Consider the following 18,485-nt stretch of genomic DNA (forward strand, 5'->3'; position numbering starts at 1 on the left):
AATCTATGAATCAATTACTTTAGTCTGTTCTGGAATCTCTTCAAATTGCCTTTATCTATTCTCTCTCCCATTTTTTGGAACTATGATTAAACACATGTTAGATTGTCTCACTCTGGCTTCCTCTATCCCTTAACTTCTCTTCCCTATTTTCAAACTTCTTGTCTTTGTGTATTGCCTTCTGGGTAATTTCCTCTTATGTAGCTTCCAGGTCACTAATTCTCTCTTTTTTTTAATCTATATGTAAAATCTTTTATTTTTTCCCCCTTCCTTATTGAGATATAATTGATATATAACATTGTGTAAGTTTAAGGTGTACAACATAATGATTTGATATATGTATCTATTGTGAAATGATTACCACAGTAAGTTTAGTGAACACATTCATCACCTCATGTGATTACATGTTTGCGCTTATGCCAGTATCCTACTATTTTGATTACTTTAGCTTTATAATATAGTTTGAAACCAAAAAGTATGATACTTCTAGCTTTCTTTCTGAGGGTTGCTTTGGCTATTCAGGGTCTTCTGTAGTTCTAAATGAATTTTAGGATTATTTTTTCTATTTTTGTAAAACAATGCCATTAAAATCATGGTTGGAATTGCATTGAATCTATAGATGGCTTTCAGTACAATGGATAGTTTCACAATATTAATTCTTCCAATCCATGGACACAGGATATCTTTCCATTTGCTTGTGTCTTCAGTTTCTTTGTTAATACCTTAGTTTTCAGTTTACAGATCTTTTACCTCCTTGGTTAAATTTATTCCTAAGTATTCTGTTGTTTTTGATGCTGTTATAAATGGGATTGTTTTACTTATGTTTCAGATAATTTGTTGTTAGTGTATAGGAATGCTACTGATTTTTGTATTTTGATTTTGTATCTTCAAACTTTACTAAATTCTTTGATTAGATCTAACAGTTTTTTGGTGGAGTCTTTAGAATTTTCTATGTATGAAATCATGTCATCTGCAAATAGAGGTGATTTTTACTTCTTCCTTTCCAGTTTTGATGCTTGTTCTTTTTCTTGCCTGATTGCTCTGGGTAGGAGTACTGTGTTCCCAGTACTATGTTGAATAGGAGTGGTGAGAGTAGGCACCCTTCTCTTGTTCCTGATCTTAGCGGAAAAGCTCTCAACCTTTCATTATTGAGTTTGATATTAGCTATGGGCTTATAATATGTGGGCTTTATTATGTTGAGATATGTTCTTTGTATACCTAATTTGTTAAGAGTTTTTGTCATGAATGGATGTTGAATTTTGTCAAATGCTTTTTCTGTGTCTGTTGAGATGATCATATGATGTTTTTGTTTTGTTCTGTTAATATGATACATCACATTGATTGATTTTGTGTATGTTCAACCATCGTTGCATCCTGGGGATAAATCCCACTTGATCATGGTGAACAATCTTTGAATGTGCTGCTAAATTTGGTTTGCTAGTACAGTTATGCATTGCTTAATGGTGGGGGTACATTTTGAGAAGTGCATTGTTGTGTGAACATCATGAAGTCTACAGACACAAACCTGGATCATATAGCCTACTACACACGGAGGTACTAATCTTCTGGGACCACCATCATATATGCAGCCTGTCCTTGACTGAAACATTATTATGTGGCACATGAATACTTTATTGAAAATTTCTGCATCTGTATTCATTAGGGATATTGACCTGTAGTTTTCTTGTTGTGTCTTTTTCTGCTTTGGTATCAGGGTAATGCTGGTCTCGTAAAATGAGTTTGGGAGTGTTCCTGCTTTGATTTTTTTGGAAGAGTTTAAGAATGATTGGCATTAATTCTTTAAATCTCTGGTAAAATTCACCAGTGAAGCCATCTGGTCCTTGGTTTTCCTTCATTGGGAGATTTTTGATTACTGATTCAATCTCCTTACTAATAATTGGTCTATTCAGACTCTATATTTCTTCCTGATTCAGTCTTGCTAGGTTGTATGTTTCTAAGAATTTTCTGTTTCTTTTAGGTTGTCCAGTTTGTTGGTTGTATACTTGTTCATGTCTTTATTTTTTAAACAGTTCTGGATTATTTCCTCTTCTTGCAAATGCTGCCATGTCTGTGAAACCAACATTGCTAAGTTTGTATGAGATCTATTACCTGCCTTTGGGTAAAACACTGAAGCCTGGTCTACAAGGATTACTAACTGGTATTCTTCCTGGCTTAGAAGAAGGATCAGAGTACTATGAGAGGTAAGAAGGTGCTGTTACTGGTGCAGCTAAGTAATCGAAGTCATGGATTTTTCACCAAGCATTCTTAGATCAGTAATGTTGTAACCTTACAAAAATTAATATTCTAGACACTTCATTATATCACCTGAAGATTTCTGTAGCAAAAAAATTGTTGCAGCTTATGCTGTCTATGTCTCACTCTGAAAATACAGCTAGATAATAAGAGCACAGACTTGGGAGGTAGATGGATTGAGTTCATATCCTACAATGTATTAGCTTAGGAAAGCTTTTTTAATATTTCTGAACTTTTTTCAGTTTCCTCATCTATAAAACAAACATAATACCTATTTCCTTGTGTTATTGTAATGAAATCACTTAGTCCACTGCCCAGCACATATAAGTCACTCAAAAAATTGTCACCCATGATTTAAAATAATAATACTATAGATAGGACATTTATATTAATTAAAAAGTTAGGAAATTGGGCCTTGTGCCGACTGTTTTTAGATTGTTAATGGTGGAAAGTAGCCTAGCACCAAGTGCAGAGCTGTTTCACTGGCTGTTGGCATGATACTCTTGATATTTTAACTTTTTAAAGAAAATTATTTCATCTATTTTGGAGTCTATTATTATTTCTTTGGAAATTAATAGTTGTAGACAATGCATGATGGCATTTTTTAAGTATCTTTAGTATCAACTGATATTCTTACCAAAAAGGAAATTTGGTAATTTTAGTTGAGGTGGCAAAAATAGCAAATGTCAAACTTATTCTTTTTAAGTAGACTTAATTATTTAAATTTAAATAATTTATTCTTATACATTGATCAGCTACACTACTTTATTGTGTTTCATCTGTTCCCACAATGCAGTAAGGATCTAAACCTGAAAATATTGGATTACCCTTATATGCAATTTTGAGAAAAAATAATTTTGTCCTCAAAGCTGATAAGTTGATTTAACATTTTTACTTATTTGCTTACACTTTAGAAACATAATGTGAAATTATTTTATTTAATTTATAAATCAGTTTTGTTTTAAATTGTTACATTAACTCCCCTAAGGGAAGCATAGAATCAGTACCACTTTATAACTGTACTAGTTACAATTAAAAATTTAAAGAGTCAGCCATGTTGGCCTAGTGGTTAAAGTTCAGCATGCTCTGCTTCAGTGGCCCAGGTTTGGTTCCTGGGAGCAGAACCACACTGCTTGTCTGTCAGTAGCCATGCTACGGTGATGGCTTACATAGGAGAACTAGAAGGACTTACAACTGGAATATACAACTGTGTAGTAGGACTTTGGGGAGGATGAAAAAAAAGACGAAGATTGGCAACAGATGATGGCTCAGGGAAACTCTTTCCTAGCAGAAAAAAATACTTGGTGAATCAAGGCATGTTTATTATGAAAAGCAAAAAAATTTAACATAGAAATAAATAATGATCTTTATGACAGTGATTTGTCTTTGTTTGAGTTTCTATAACAAAATATCAGACTGGGTAGCTTATAAACAACAAAAACTTATTTCTCACAGTTCTGGAGGCTGGAAAGCCAAGAGCAAGGCACCAGCATGGTCGTGTTCTGTTGAGAGCCCTCTTCCTGGTTCATAACTAGAGCCTTCTCCCTGTGCCTTCACTTAGTGGAAGGGGCTGTGGAGCTCTGAGGGGTTTCTTTCATAAGGACACTAATAGAACACTAATCTCATTCGTGAGGGCTCCACCCTCATGACTTAAGCACCTCCAAAAGGCTCTACCTCCTAATGTCACCACCTTTGGGGATTAAGGTTTTAACATCTGAATTTGGGGGGGACACAAGTATTCAGATCATAGTATTATGTTTGCCAGTTATTCCACACAAGTTGTATTTAGAAAGGATTTGTAAACATGTTCTTCTTTTAATGCATAGATAAATTGAGGCCAGAAGGGATTATACTGTTAGTATTAAATCACATAGCAAGTAAACACTAGAATTTATCAGATTCTCTTGATCCTGAGTCTGCTGTACTACAGTGTAATATATTTTTATCTATTAAATTGTTTATCTTCTGCTAAAAGAAATTAAAGGTAATTAATCTTTAAATGTAATCCTTAATAAAGCAGTAATGCATCCTTGATTTTATCATAGGTCTAATTCATTAAAGTTGTTGTGAATTATCTAGTATGATTTCAAAGAGAAGGAAACATTTGGAAATGTCCTTTAAGATTTTGTAGAAAATCCACAGAAGATATGTTCTGCTATAGGATTGCTATTAACTAAAATGTATATAGTGTTTAACAGCCCACTGAGGTACATAGGACTTGTGGTGTGTTTGTTATCTTTATTTTACAGCTGAGGAAACTGAAGTGAAGCAAGATTAAGTGATTTCCCCAAAGTACACAACTAGTACATGGTGGAGCCAGGACTTAAATCCAGTCCTCTGATTCTAAAGTCTGTGCTGCTTCCAGTCTAACACACTCTTCTCCAGGGCAGAGCGTATCTCTACAGCATGGATGCCTCCATACATTCTAGAAGAGAATAATGATTTGTTTTTAACACCTTCTTAAACAGCTTTTTTTTTGTGCCTCAGAACAAACACATTGTTGGAAAAGGTTGCTGCTGCAGTGGACCAGTCAGCGTTCTACAGTGCCCTCTGGGGCAGTCTTCTCACCAGTCCTGCCGTGCGTTTACCTGGAATCACCTATGTTCTCGCCCATTTGAACAGGAAGCTTTCCATGGAAGATCAGCTTTATATAATTGGCAGTGATATTGAGCTAATGGTAGGTCTACATATGGTTGCTCATTTAACAAATGCTTATTTAGAGCCGGGCACACTATTCCAGACAGATACTGAGAATCATGCCATGAACAAAGTTCCTATTTTCATGGAGCTTACGTTTTTCATCAAGGAAACTTAAAGCCCAAAATAATCAGTAATTGTTCTTTTTAAAAACTTCAAAAAAATTTTTTCATGGAAATTGAATTATTTATATGTTATGTCCATTACCTGTTACTCAAGCAAATAAATGGTCTTTATTACTGTCTTGCTGACTGATCAGACTACTGTTAACTTAGCTACGCACGTTTTATTTCTCCTAAGTGGACCTTCTCCGTGATCATAGCTTTCTTTGTAGGAAAGATGGATTTTAGACAACGTGATAGCCGGAATCTGTGTAGTATTCGTGTAAGAGGACGTAGTACTAAAGCAGGGAAACAGAAGAGAAAAAAATCACATTGATTGCTTGCTGCTTTTTAATTTCAAGATTAAGAACAGAAGGAAACCTTTTATCTCCATAGAGTGTTGTACTCTTAAAATGAGCAAGGATTAAAAAAAAAACCTCGGGTCATTTTGAAAAGTTTAAAAAAAATTTTGATTAATCATCCTTTACTTTTTCCCTGTATGATTATGAAATGACTGAGATTTTTGTGCAGATTTTTGGTTATATTTATTAAAGTGTAATTAACATACACTGAAATTAACTCATCTTATGCATACAGTTGTATGAATTTTGACAAACCCATGCAGTTATGTAACCAATGCCATAATCAAGATATAGAACGTTTACATCACCCCAGAAAGTTCTTTCCGGCCTCTTTGTAGTCACTCCCCTTGCCCTGCACTGCCAGGCCCTTGCAAACACTGCTCTGTTTTCTGTTCCTATAGTGGTGCTTTTTCCAGAATGTTACATAAATGGAATCATATAGTATGAGCCACGTATTCTGGTTACTTTCACTTTGTATAACACTTTTAAGATGCATCCATGTTTTTGCATATATCAGTAGTTTGTTCCTTTATCTTTCTCTGTGGTATTATATGAGGGTACTATAGTTTGTTTATTCGTTTACTGATTAATAGACATTTGAGTTGTTTCCAGTTTTGGACAGTTATGAATAAATCTCCTATAAACATTTGCATAGAGCTTTTTGTCTAAACATATGTTTTTATTTCTTGGGAAAATACCTAGGAATGGGATTCCTGGTTCACATGGTAAATGTATTTTTAACTTTTTTTAATAACAATTTTATTGAGATATAACTCACGTACCATAAAATTTACCCTTTTGAATTGTGCGGTTCAATGGCTTTTATATATTCACCAAGTTGTGCAACTATTACTACTATGTGATTCCAGAACATTCTCTTCCTCCCAAAAAGAAACCTCATGCCCATTCATCACACCACATTTCCCCTTCACTCCTGCCCCTGGGAACCACTAATCTACTTTCTGTTTCTATAAATTTGCCTATTCTAGACATTTCATATAAACAGAATTATACAGTATGTAATCTCTCATGAATGGCTTCTTTCACTTATCATAATGTTTTCAAGATTCATCTACATTGAAGCATGTATCATTACTTTATTCCTTTTCATTGCTGAGTAATATTCCATTGTATACCACATTTTATTTATTCATCAGTTGGTGGAGTTTTGAATTAGTTCTACTTTTTGGCTGTTATGATTAATGTTCTGTGAACATTCATGTATAAATTTTTGTGTAGACATATGTTTTCATTTCTTTAGGGTATATACCTAGTAGTGGAGTTGCTGGGCCATATGGTGGTAACTCTATGTTTAACATTATGAGGAACTGGCACACTGTTTTCCAAAGTGATTGTACAAATTTATATTTCCACCAGCAATATATGAGGGTTCCCATTTCTCCACATCCTTGTCAACACTTGTTATTGTCTGTCTTTTTTATTATAGCCATGCTAGTAGATGTGAAGTGTTATCTTACTGTATTTTGATTTGCATTTCCCTAATGACTAATGATATTGAGCATTTTTTTTTGTGGTTATTTGCCATTTTTATATCTTCTTTGGAGAAATATTTATTCATGTTCTTTGCCCATTATTTAAATTGAACTATTTCTCTTTTTGTTGTTGTAGAGTTCTTTATATATTTTGGATATTAAACTCATATGTATAATTTGAAAATATTTTCTTCTGTTCAGTGGATTTTCTCACTCTCTTGATAATGTCCTTTGAAGCACAGAAGATTTAATTTTGGTTAAGTCCAATTAGTCTGTTTTTTCTTTTCTTTTTTTGCTTTTGGTATTAGATACTATCTAAGAAATTGTGTGTAATCCAAGGCAACAAAGATTTAATACAACATTTTCTTCTAATGTATGTTTAAGTTTAAAAGAAACTGCCAAACTATTTCCCAAATGGCTATATTATTTTTATGCAGATTTTTAAATGGATTATTATATTTCCTTTTAAGGACTTCATGGAAGCATTAAACAAGTCATTTTTTTTATTTCTTTAAAAAACAACTGCCATAATTGGAAAACTATTTGCAATACATCACAAAGGACTAATCTTCCTAATATTCAAAGAACTACTATAAATAAATAAATACTAACGATCAATTAGGAAAATGAATTTGAACAAATAGTTAACCTAAAGGAAATAAAAATAATACAAACACATGAAAAGGTACTCAACATTATTTATTTATTTATTTATTTTTTAAGATTGGCACCTGGGCTAACAACTGTTGCCAATCTTTTTTTGTTTGTTTCTGCTTTATCTCCCCAAACCCCCCCGTACATAGTTGTATACCTTAGTTGCAGATCCTTCTAGTTGTGGGATGTGAGACACCTCCTCAACGTGGCCTGACGAGCAGTGCCATGTCCGCGCCCAGGATCTGAACCCTGGGCCGCCACAGCGGAGCACGTGAATTTAACCACTCAGCCATGGAGCCGGCCCCTCAACATTATTTATAATAAGAGAAATAAACATTTAAAACACACCAAGATACCAGTTTTCATATAGCATATTGGCAAAAATAAAACATACATGGGTAAACGTGGAAAAACAGAAATTGTCACACATAGCTGATCAGAATATGAATATATATATAACCTTAATAGAAAGCATTACACTATTAGAATGCAACTGCAGATACCTTAAGCCCTGGCCGTTCTCCTTTGAGGAATTTATTCTACAGAGGTACTTGTACATTACATAAGTATATTGCAGCCTTGTTTACAATATTAATATTTACAAATGGTATAAATGTCCGTCCATAGGAGCATTGTTAAATAAATTAGGGTTTAGTTATGAAATAAAGTACTACTTTGACCATAAAAAAATAGTGAAACTCTTTATGTAGTGATAAGAAAAGATCTCCGAAATATATTGTTAAAAAGGCAGAGTTTGGGATATACACATGTGTTTTTATTTACTTACATTTGCAGAAAATATCAATAGTAGTACTGATTGCTTGCAGAAAGGAAATTGGGTGGTTGGGAGGCCGATAGGAGGGAACCTTTTTGCTGTATATTCTTTTGTGCTCCTTAATTTTTAAACTATCATAATATATTTACCTATTCAAAATAATCTAAATACATTTAATTATTGGTAAGATGCTGAGAAGCGTATTTTTATTTATAGGAGAAAATGAAGAGTTTTTACATTTTCATGGTAAATAGTTCCCAGTGTAATAGACTATGGGTATTAAAAACTTTCTTATTTCAGGTAGAAGCAGTAAGTACATCAGTGCAGGACTCAAGTGTACTTGTACAGAGAAGCACGCTGGACCTCATACTCTTCTGTTTTCCATTCCACATGAGTCAGGTAAAACATTAATGCTGATATTAATATAAGGCATTCTTTGGAAAATACAGATTCATGATGTGTAGTTATTTTTAATTTGGATTCTTTTATAAACCAGTACGTACATAGAAAACAAGTTCCTTTTTAATGAGTGGACCTTGTAAAAATTTTGAAGAAAAAAGACTTATTGATTTGGATAAGATGTGGAAATTGAAATACATTATTTCATACCTTTAAAAAAAATGTTCTAATGTGTAAAAGGCAAGAGGTAGTACTCATTGCTAATTCTGGGTGAGCCAAGATTCTGAGACCTAGGCCTTCTACCCAGCTGTTATCTCTGTCCTTATGTTATCTTTTCTTGGTTTGGTCATTTTAGGATGTATTTCAGACCCTTAGCAGAATTGGCTGTAATTTGAAAGCCAAATATTTAGTCACTGTGAGTTTGTCTAGTGCTTTTGTTACAAATGAGAGCAACTAATTTAACAAATCACAAATGAAGCATTTCGTTGCTGGAACTTAATCACTGTCCTCATTTTTCAAGAAATCATTCAAATCCTTCTGAGTTCTAAACCTTAAGGAGGAGTGATTTAGAGCAACACTTAGTATGTAAGCATTCAGAATGGTGGAACTATATGCCTAACAAAAGTAATAAGGTATAGAGAATTTTTACTTTGGAAAAGTAAGTTTATTTCTTAAAAGTTATTAGCAGAGGGCCCAGCCCTGTGGCCTAGTGGTTAAGTTTGCACACTCTGCTTCAGTGGCCTGGGTTGATAGATTCAGACCCCAGGCACAGACCTATATCACTCGTCTGCCATGCTGTGGTGGTGACTCACATACAAAATAGGGAAAGATTGGCCACAGATGTTAGCGCAAGGCAAATCTTCCTCAGCAAAAAATAAAAATAAAAAGTAGTAGAACAGACTATTATTGGTTTCTACAAGACCTGTGGTTAGTAGATAACTAGTGAATTTTCATTATGATCAGCACTACTCAAATCTTTCTTTATTACTTTATTCCATTTGAAATTGAATTATTAATCATTGAAGAATTTTACACTTCATTGCCTATACTGTCCCTAATTGGGACATAAACCACCCCCAGTTTCTATTTTGAGACTTTTTATCTTTAAACCAGAGGCCCTTATTCTGCCTCTGGCTTTTCACAGAAATGTCCACCAAGACATCTCAATGTAATCTAAACTTACTAGTATAGAGGTGAGCAAAGAGCCCACGAGATAGAAATGATTTTACTTTTTTAAAGGCTCATAAAAGAAAGCAAAGAATAGACCAAAGAAATGTATGTGGCTCAAAAACCTAAAATACTTATTATATGGCCCTTTACTGAAAAAAATTATTGTTCTTTACTCCTAAACTTTTCCATTATTTTTTCTCTTGCAAACATTCAACATTATTAGTTTTTCAGTACACTGATAGATGACTCAGCAAGGTCTGAGGAATTAAGTCATGGTAGACTTAAATTGGAAAGAACTTCATTTGCAATCTCACTAGGCCAGTGTTTCTCAACCTTTTTTCAGCTGAGCTTCCTTCAGTACTTTTTCACTTCACCACATCTGTATCCCTACCAAGAAGATTTTCTCCAGCCTTACCTTCTGTAATTTACAATATGAAAATAGTAGCTATTTTGAAAGTGTTTTTGAAGCACATACCCTGTCCAGGCTCAATTCTAACACTCTTCCCTCCGTTACTGTACCAAATCATTAGATTACCTGAGAATAAGGGTCATGACAAAGTCATCTTTGTGCCCCGCTTTCCGTCTTTCTATGTCTTGCCTATAATAGACACTCAGCAAGTATTCATGGTAATTGTCACTTGAGAGCCTTCATTACCGTATCCCAAAAGAGTGATTGCTGTTAGGAGCTTCAGCACTTAAGGAGTTGTTAGACTCTTTATTTATTTCATGGAAAGCTGACCCTAATCTTGAGTAATCTCTAGTACTAACACCTTTGAAATGATAATAGAATTTTTTTCTATATTAGAAATATGTGGTGATGTCAGTAGGAATCAAGAAGTCACTTCTTACTTTCTTAAGAGCAGTTTTTCTCTCAAAATAAGATTGGGAGACATTTGTACTTTTTAAAATTTTGTGACAGTATCTATAATCTGCATATCTGATGTTGAATAGCTAGCTCAGCAGTTGTTACATTCTCTAGTGTCAGTATCTCATTGCACTCTTTAAAAATATTGAGGATCCAGGGGCCGCCTCCTGGCCGAGTGGTTAAGTCCATGCACTCCTCTTCAGCGGCCCAGGCTTTTGTGGGTTCAGATTCTGGGAGTGGACGTGACACAGCTCATCAAGCCATGTTGAGGTGGCATCCCACATAGTAGAACCAGAGGGACCTACAACTAGAATATACAGCTATGTACTAGAAGACTTTGGGGAGAAGAAGAAAAAAAAAACATTGGCAACAGATGTTAGCTCGTGCTAATCTTTAAAAAAACAAATATATTGAGGATCCAAAAAAACTTTTGTTTATGTAGGTTGGATCCATCTATATTTATCATATTAGAAATTGAAACTGAGAAATTTTTCAGTATTTACTAATTCATTTAAAAATAACAATAACAAAGTTACTGCATTCATATAAATAACATCTCATGAAAGCAACTATTTTCCAACGCATTAAAAAAAGTTAATGAGTAGAGTAGCAGTGCTTTGTATTTTTGCAAATCTCTTTAATGTCTGGCCTAATAGAATAAAATGCTCATACCCACTTCTGCATTCAATCTGTTGTGATTTTTTTCTTTTGTTTGAAGTATGTGAAGAAAATCTGATCTCACACTGATATGTAAGTTGGATAAAAAAGGAGTATTTCAATAGTCCTTCTGTCAAAATAGCACATTCTTCTTTGATACTACACCAAAACTCGACAAAGTTGTAGTTTTACAAAATTAGTTGCAATATGGAATCTAAAACCATATCAGTGAACTTTTTGTATTCTGTTTTATTGAAATCTGCTGGTCTGTCTTGCACTTTGAATGGGTCTTTTTCCCTATACATGCTTTTGTAACATCGTGATTGGTTATTTGGAAAATGTTGGTTTACTGACATGCAGATCTTCCAAATGTTAACACATTTCATTATAGAATAACAAACTATCACATTCATTACTGTCACCACTGATCTCATCAGTAAACTTTTTTAGGCGTTAGGAGGCTTTCAAGCCAATTCAGTTCAACACAATACAATTTCAAGGCAAATACAAATTTTCCAAAATTCTAATTTTCTTGGAAACTCAAATTTTATTTGTAACAATGAATATTGTTTTCCTTGAAGTGACAGGCTGACTATTTATTTTTTAGAAAATGTCTGCCCCATGCCCAAGCCTGAATAATCACAGTTTGTGTCAGTCATGCTTTTAGGTAAAAGTGATAGACTTTTACCTAAAAAAAGTCTGGAAAAAAGCTGGTAGGTCAGCTCACAATTCAGAGTCACTTAAGTGCCTTTCTTTGAGATGTCTATCATCCTTCAGTACACATCAGAAGTGCTTTATGTGTACTTCCTATTTTATTACACAGAATGTTAAAAGACATGTACTAAAGGGTCAATATTTAATAAAATAAGTTTTTGCTGTTTCATCAAGAACATTCTTAAGTGAAACTGGCTTTTTTTTTTTTTTTGCTTTGTCTCCCCAAATCCCCCCAGTACATAGTTGTATACTTTAGTTGTGGGTCCTTCTAGTTGTGGCATGTGGGATGCCACCTCAATACGGCCTAATGAGGGGGGTGCCACGTTCACGCCCAGTATCCGAACCAGCAAAACCCTGGGCTGCAGAAGCGGAGCACACAAACTTAACCACTTGGCCGCCCCTGGCTTTGTTTTTTCTTCTTGATTTGACTGCAAGTACATAGCAGTAAAAGATACAGTGACTACAAGTACAGTGGATGCTGTTGCTGTACTGCTTCATTTCTTGCTGAGATGCCAGCAGTTTTACCCACTATCACATGATCAGAGCAAATGTTAACAAAGCAGAAAAGGCAAATAACATCTTGGTATTGTTATGAATATGGTTCTTAACCATATGGCCTTCATGAAGGGGTGTGAGATCCTTAGGAGTCTGGGGACCACACTTTGAGAATTGCTGAGAGTAATAGAAGACATCTATGTTCAGATGAGTGACTGTAATTTGTTGACTTCTGATGATCTGTGTTCTATGACATCTCAGTTGTTGCTCTAAGATTCCTTTCAAACAAATAAGCTGGGTGTATCCCTTTCTACTACTGTCAAAAGGCATGGTGAAATAAGAAGTTCACTAGTCTATGGTTAAGGAGAGATCAGTTCTCTGTCCAGCTGGGGCACTAACCAGGCTTTGGAATTCAGCTACATGTTTAGGCCCTGTGAAGCTCTGGTCTTCTGTTCTAGAAGGGTTGTTAGACTAGTTGATTTCCACATTACTTTCTAATGCTCAGATTCCAAGATCCTATTCTAAAGTGATTGTCTAATAATCTTAAAACTAACAGCGATTTAATTAGCTGCCTTCCTTTTACTGTTCTTTTAACTTTACCTCTGATAGCTAAAACCAGATCTGCTTTAGAAAATCATTTTTTGAACTCCTACTTAAGGCTGTTAAGAAAGATGTAAATAAAAAATGAATTATTTCTCTTTAAAAGATCTGGAGTAAAATGAACAAAATGTTAAAATTTGTTAAAGCTGACTGATGAGGACAAAAGCATTTATTGTTTTCTATATTTTTCTATATGTTTGAAATACTTCAAGATAAATTCCAAGTCTTTCATTTCTTGTTCTTTAAAAAATTTATGAAGATAGCAAACGTCTAAAGAGTTTGTAGTCAAGTTGACAACACTGTGAATGTGAAAGACTAAAGGCATATGATTTCCTTGTATTTGTCCCATCTTGCTCCATTTCCTTTGTTTTGTGTCAGATTTTGCTAATATTGGATAGGATGAAGAACTTTGAACTGGAGGTTAAAATAATTCAGTTATGTTTCAACTACACAAGTAAATAGCTCCATTACTCAACTTTTTTAATGTTTCCTAATATGTAAAGCGGAAGTAATTCTTATGTTTGAAAGATCAAATAAGATAATGTTATTTGAGAGTACCTGATGAGTCCTAAAGTTCTGAATGTATTGCAAGGTACTATTTTTTTAAAGAGAAAGAAAGACATACTGTTTTGTATGTGACTGACTACAACCACATCCCTAACTTTCCCAGGCCACTCGACCAGACATGATCAGGATCCTGTCAGCAGCCCTTCATGTAGTGCTGAGGAGGGACATGTCCCTGAACCGAAGACTTTATGCATGGCTTCTTGGTAGGTGTTGGATGTGGTTGGTCTTAGCTGGGAAAAGATGGAGAGGAATTTGCCATACTTAAATATTATCAGGTTGTGTGTATGTCCTAAATGAAGAAACTAAAACTTTGCTTAAATGGACAATAAAAATAGAAACAGTATTGTATATTGCATGAAGAAATTTAATAAACTTCTTAGTCAAAGAAGCTATTTTAATCCATGGGTCATGTTCCCTTTGACAAGATTTCCTCCCCCCTTATAAATTGAGGTGGTTATTCTGTAAGTATGTAAACAAAGAAGGATAAATTAATAAAATAATGAAATAATTTCTAAAACTTGGAAGTCATCAAAGGAATCAGACTAGTGTTACTGTCCCACACGTGGTTCCAGTCTCCCACTCAGGCAGTAAAACATTGTGTACACTTTGTTCTTCCATGCTTTTTGTGAGTGTTTGGCCTGTCTTCACAACTCCTCACCACCTGGAGTGAGAGTGGACAATGTAACTTACCTTGGATTTTCTGAATCTTCATTTATTTCACTGTTCATAAGATTGAAAAAAAAAAAGATAATTCTGGAAGAATACTATGATACTCACTTACATATTGAATTGGTTTCCCTTTATTAAACTATCTAAAATGATCTCTCTTGCTGACATTGATTGGGCTACTAATTGGTAAGTGTTTAGTGCTGCTTTTGAGATATTTGCTGTTTTGGTATTTAGTAAACAACAGTTTTGGGAATTCCATTTTAATTTATTTTGTAATTTGTTTTCATGGAGGTTTTGATAACAACGGTGCTATCGTAGGACCCAGAAGCACAAGACACAGTAACCCTGAAGAACATGCCACTTACTATTTCACTACGTTTTCAAAAGAATTGTTGGTTCAGGTAATGAATACTTTCATTTTATTTTTTTGGTTAACTCCCTGACCACTAGAGTTACTCAACAAGTGTTAAGACAAGGTCCTGCCTTAATTGAATTGATTCACAGTTGAAGGGGTAGAGACACGACTCACAAACTTGCTAAGAATGACTATAACAAGCAAATGACTACTGTAAAGCAAATAAGCATAAGCTAGAATCACTTCTCTGTAAGTCCAGAGACTTCTTTTTTTACTTTGTTTTCATGACTTTATTAAAACATAGTTGCTGGGGCTGGCCCCGTGGCCGAGCGGTTAAGTTCGCGCGCTCCGCTGCAGGCGGCCCAGTGTTTCGTTGGTTCGAATCTTGGGCGCGGACATGACACTGCTCATCAAACCACGCTGAGGCAGCGTCCCACATGCCACAACTAGAAGGACCCACATCGAAGAATATACAACTGTGTACTGGGGGGCTTTGGGGAGAAAAAGGAAAAAATAAAATCTTTAAAAAAAAAAAAAAAAAAACATAGTTGCAGCTTCTCACCTGTCTGCCCTATGAAAGTTGGAGCTTTTCCAAAAACAAGCCAGGACCTATGTTATTTCCTCCCAGGGAAATGTGGGTTGCAACAAGAATCTAAATGTGATAAAACTACTATTGTAATGGAAATGTTAAAATGATCTATAGGTTTATGTCATATTATTTTTACTTCAATTATATTTGTTGAAGATATCTGAAAATAATCTGAGAAAATACGTAGTATGTGAAGCATTTTAAAATGAGTCAGATTACAAGAATGTAGTTAGTTTTGAGTCACTAATGGGGAAATAATTGTATACTAGCAGATATTACCATGAAGTGGCATAGTTTGGGGCATATGGATGTTCTGCTTAGAAATATTTTTATCTTTTGGGTAAACAAATAACTCATGAATTTGTTTTTCTAGATTTTCTTTAACTTTTCCACTTTTTTTCTAGAGAAAATGTAAGCATTTTTCCTTCTCTCAAGACGAATGAGTATAATTTTTTTCCCCCTAGCAGAGGGAAAAAGCCAACTTCAGTGAAAGAGCTTCAGAAAAGCAGTGGGGAATGTAAATCTCCATTGCATATGGTTGTATTTAAAAATATTTCTTTTAGAAAAAAATCTTTGAATTTGTTTATTTAAATGACTAGTGTACTTTTTCTTTTTTAAAGGCAATGGTGGGGATCTTACAAGTGAATGGATTTGGAGAAGAGAGCACTTTAATGCAGGATCTAAAACCTTTTCGTATTTTAATCAGTTTACTGGACAAACCTGAGCTAGGTAATATATACTTCCTAGAGCATAAGGTCATATGTGGTTGTTTTGTATTGTTTCATGATAAAAATAAAACAAAGTCATTACTTAGAAAAATTGCTATATTTTGAGGCCTTTAAGTACATGTTTTCAATGATTTCTTACCTAAAAATGACTCTAGGATATTAAGAAAATACAGATGTACATCCAACTGGTATGTTGTCATATATCTACCCTGTACTGTGTTTGTAGCAGAGGAGTCATTTTAAAGATACTATCTAAACTCTTCTTAATCCTGACTAAGTTACTAAAATTGAAACATTTGTGATCTGTCAGGGCTATCTTATAGTTTCACAGAATTCAAGGACTTGAGCAAAATATTTGGCTTATATCCCTCAGCTTCCTTCCCCATATCCCATTTGTTTTGTATGTTTTCCCTTTCTTCATTGTATATTTCTTATATATTAGACCTAGTGGGAAGTTAGTTATGGCACCTGGGACAGAAATTAAGAAAAACCATAAATATTAGCAACAGTAAAATAATAAAGTATATAATTTTATTAAATTATATGCAGATGTTTTAGCAAATATGCTTGTCTCACCAACTCTTAAATATGAAAAATTTTAAATATAAAAATAACTTGAGTTGTATCAATGGCTTTGAGAATTTATTTTAGCTATTATGTGATAATAAATGAAGCTCAGGCACTTTTTGAAGGAGGTTGGCATCTATTACAGCAATAAACAGAAAATAAAGTTTAATAAATAATTTAATAAAAAACAGTAATAAAGGTTAGCCTCGTGCATTTCTGTATTTAAATTAACAGTAGTAATAATATTGGTAGCATTTGTTGAATGCTCATATATCCTGGGAGCTATGCTACCCACCTTACAAGTACTCTTCCTAACCCTGACAACAGTCCTGTAAGTTTATTACTATCCTCCTTCTAGATGAGGAAACTGAAGCTCAAAGAAGTCAAATATCTTCTCCAAGGTGAAAGAGCTATGAACTGGCAAAACCAATTTCTCTGATTTTGTAATTTCTAGTATGTCAACCTATAGTTAAATAAACTTTTGTTCAGTTATTTACTGTTAGCTTGTCAAAATGTGAAGGTTAGCTTCAGGAAAAAAAAACACTTTTTAAAAAATACTTGTTTTAAAGCATTCTGTAATTGGGCTGATTTTCAGATAATCATGATTTGTCAGTGCTAATTATTATCTTCAATGTGTATATTAATTTTAGGACCTGTAATTCTAGAAGATGTCCTAATCGAAGTGTTTAGAACATTATATTCTCAATGTAAAGCAGAATTGGACCTTCAGATGGAACCAGCCTTCAGCAAGGATCATGCTCAGCTAAGCAGGTGGATTACCAAAAAATTAAGCCCGTCGCAAAGGTGTCCTCATTTATTAATATTCATAAAGTGGACACTACTCTATGAAGTTTGTGTTCTGAAGGAGTAAACTGATTTAAAATATCACTGTATTTTGGTAATATGAGCTCTCATCATTGATTGCACTGATCTTTCAAACAGGCATTTACAGCATGACTGCTGTATGGTAGAACCACCACAGCCCAGGGTTGGTTCTCAGTCTCACCAGTTTCAAAAACGAGATTTTAGCAGTTAGTGTAAAAATATAGATTCCAGCGAGTTTATTCACACCCACCAAACTCACAAGAGATTAACTACACCTTGTCAGTTAATGGGAGTTGTACCTTGCTTGGTAACTAGGCTTGGTTGTTTGCATGGGGTAGTGCCTCTTCATGACTTGACACTCAGGCAACCAAATCATGGAAAAAGACTTGAACGCAGAGTTAAGTGAATCAAAGGGCACCGAGTGTTTTTTGAAGAAATTTTTTTTCAAATTATGGTTATTTCTTCTCTCAGATATATATAAATATATATACTTTTTGAATGCCTGGGACAAGTCATATAAAATTAGCATATCCTATTCTCTAAGGCAGCAATAAGATACATGTTGACCAAGTCGTAATTTTTCATTTCTTCTCTATTTTAAGCAGCCCACCTCTTTTCCAGTCTTATCTGTCATAATATGACAAAGGTTCCAACACTACAATTTCTTTTATATAGCTTGCTTTTCATTAGTGTCTCTTTGGTGAGACTTTGGAGAAAATGTACTTTTATATATTAAAATATTTTAAGATACGTTTTTGTTTTTTTGGTGAGGAAGGTCAGCCCTTGGCTAACATCTGTTGCTAATCTCCCTCTTTTTTCCTGAGGAAGATTGTTGCTGAACTAACATCTGTGCCAATCTTCCTCTATTTTGTATGTGGGATGCTGCCACAGCATGGCTTGATGAGCAGTATGTAGGTCTGCTCCAGGAATCCAAACCCATGAACACCAGGCTA

At 34.3% G+C, this 18,485-nt stretch overlaps 1 protein-coding gene across 27 annotated transcripts in view; it reads left to right on the forward strand.

Moving 5' to 3' along the window:
• The window catches only part of DOP1A (DOP1 leucine zipper like protein A), a 91,460-nt gene that overhangs the window by 26,089 nt on the left and 46,886 nt on the right, over window positions 1–18,485 (forward strand). For 15 of the 27 annotated variants that reach the window (XM_070559061.1, XM_070559044.1, XM_070559045.1 and 12 more), the window contains 7 exons: window positions 2,028–2,198; window positions 4,738–4,927; window positions 8,633–8,731; window positions 13,903–14,002; window positions 14,760–14,869; window positions 16,033–16,141; window positions 17,358–17,478. In XM_070559061.1, coding sequence (XP_070415162.1) covers window positions 2,028–2,198; window positions 4,738–4,927; window positions 8,633–8,731; window positions 13,903–14,002; window positions 14,760–14,869; window positions 16,033–16,141; window positions 17,358–17,478 — 900 coding nt within the window. The remainder of the gene's footprint in view (window positions 1–2,027; window positions 2,199–4,737; window positions 4,928–8,632; window positions 8,732–13,902; window positions 14,003–14,759; window positions 14,870–16,032; window positions 16,142–17,357; window positions 17,479–18,485) is intronic. The other 12 variants (XM_070559070.1, XM_070559073.1, XM_070559068.1 and 9 more) reach the window with 3 other exon arrangements.

The sequence above is a fragment of the Equus przewalskii genome, chromosome 9 (assembly GCF_037783145.1).
Source record: "Equus przewalskii isolate Varuska chromosome 9, EquPr2, whole genome shotgun sequence".
Taxonomy (NCBI): Eukaryota; Metazoa; Chordata; class Mammalia; order Perissodactyla; family Equidae; genus Equus; species Equus przewalskii.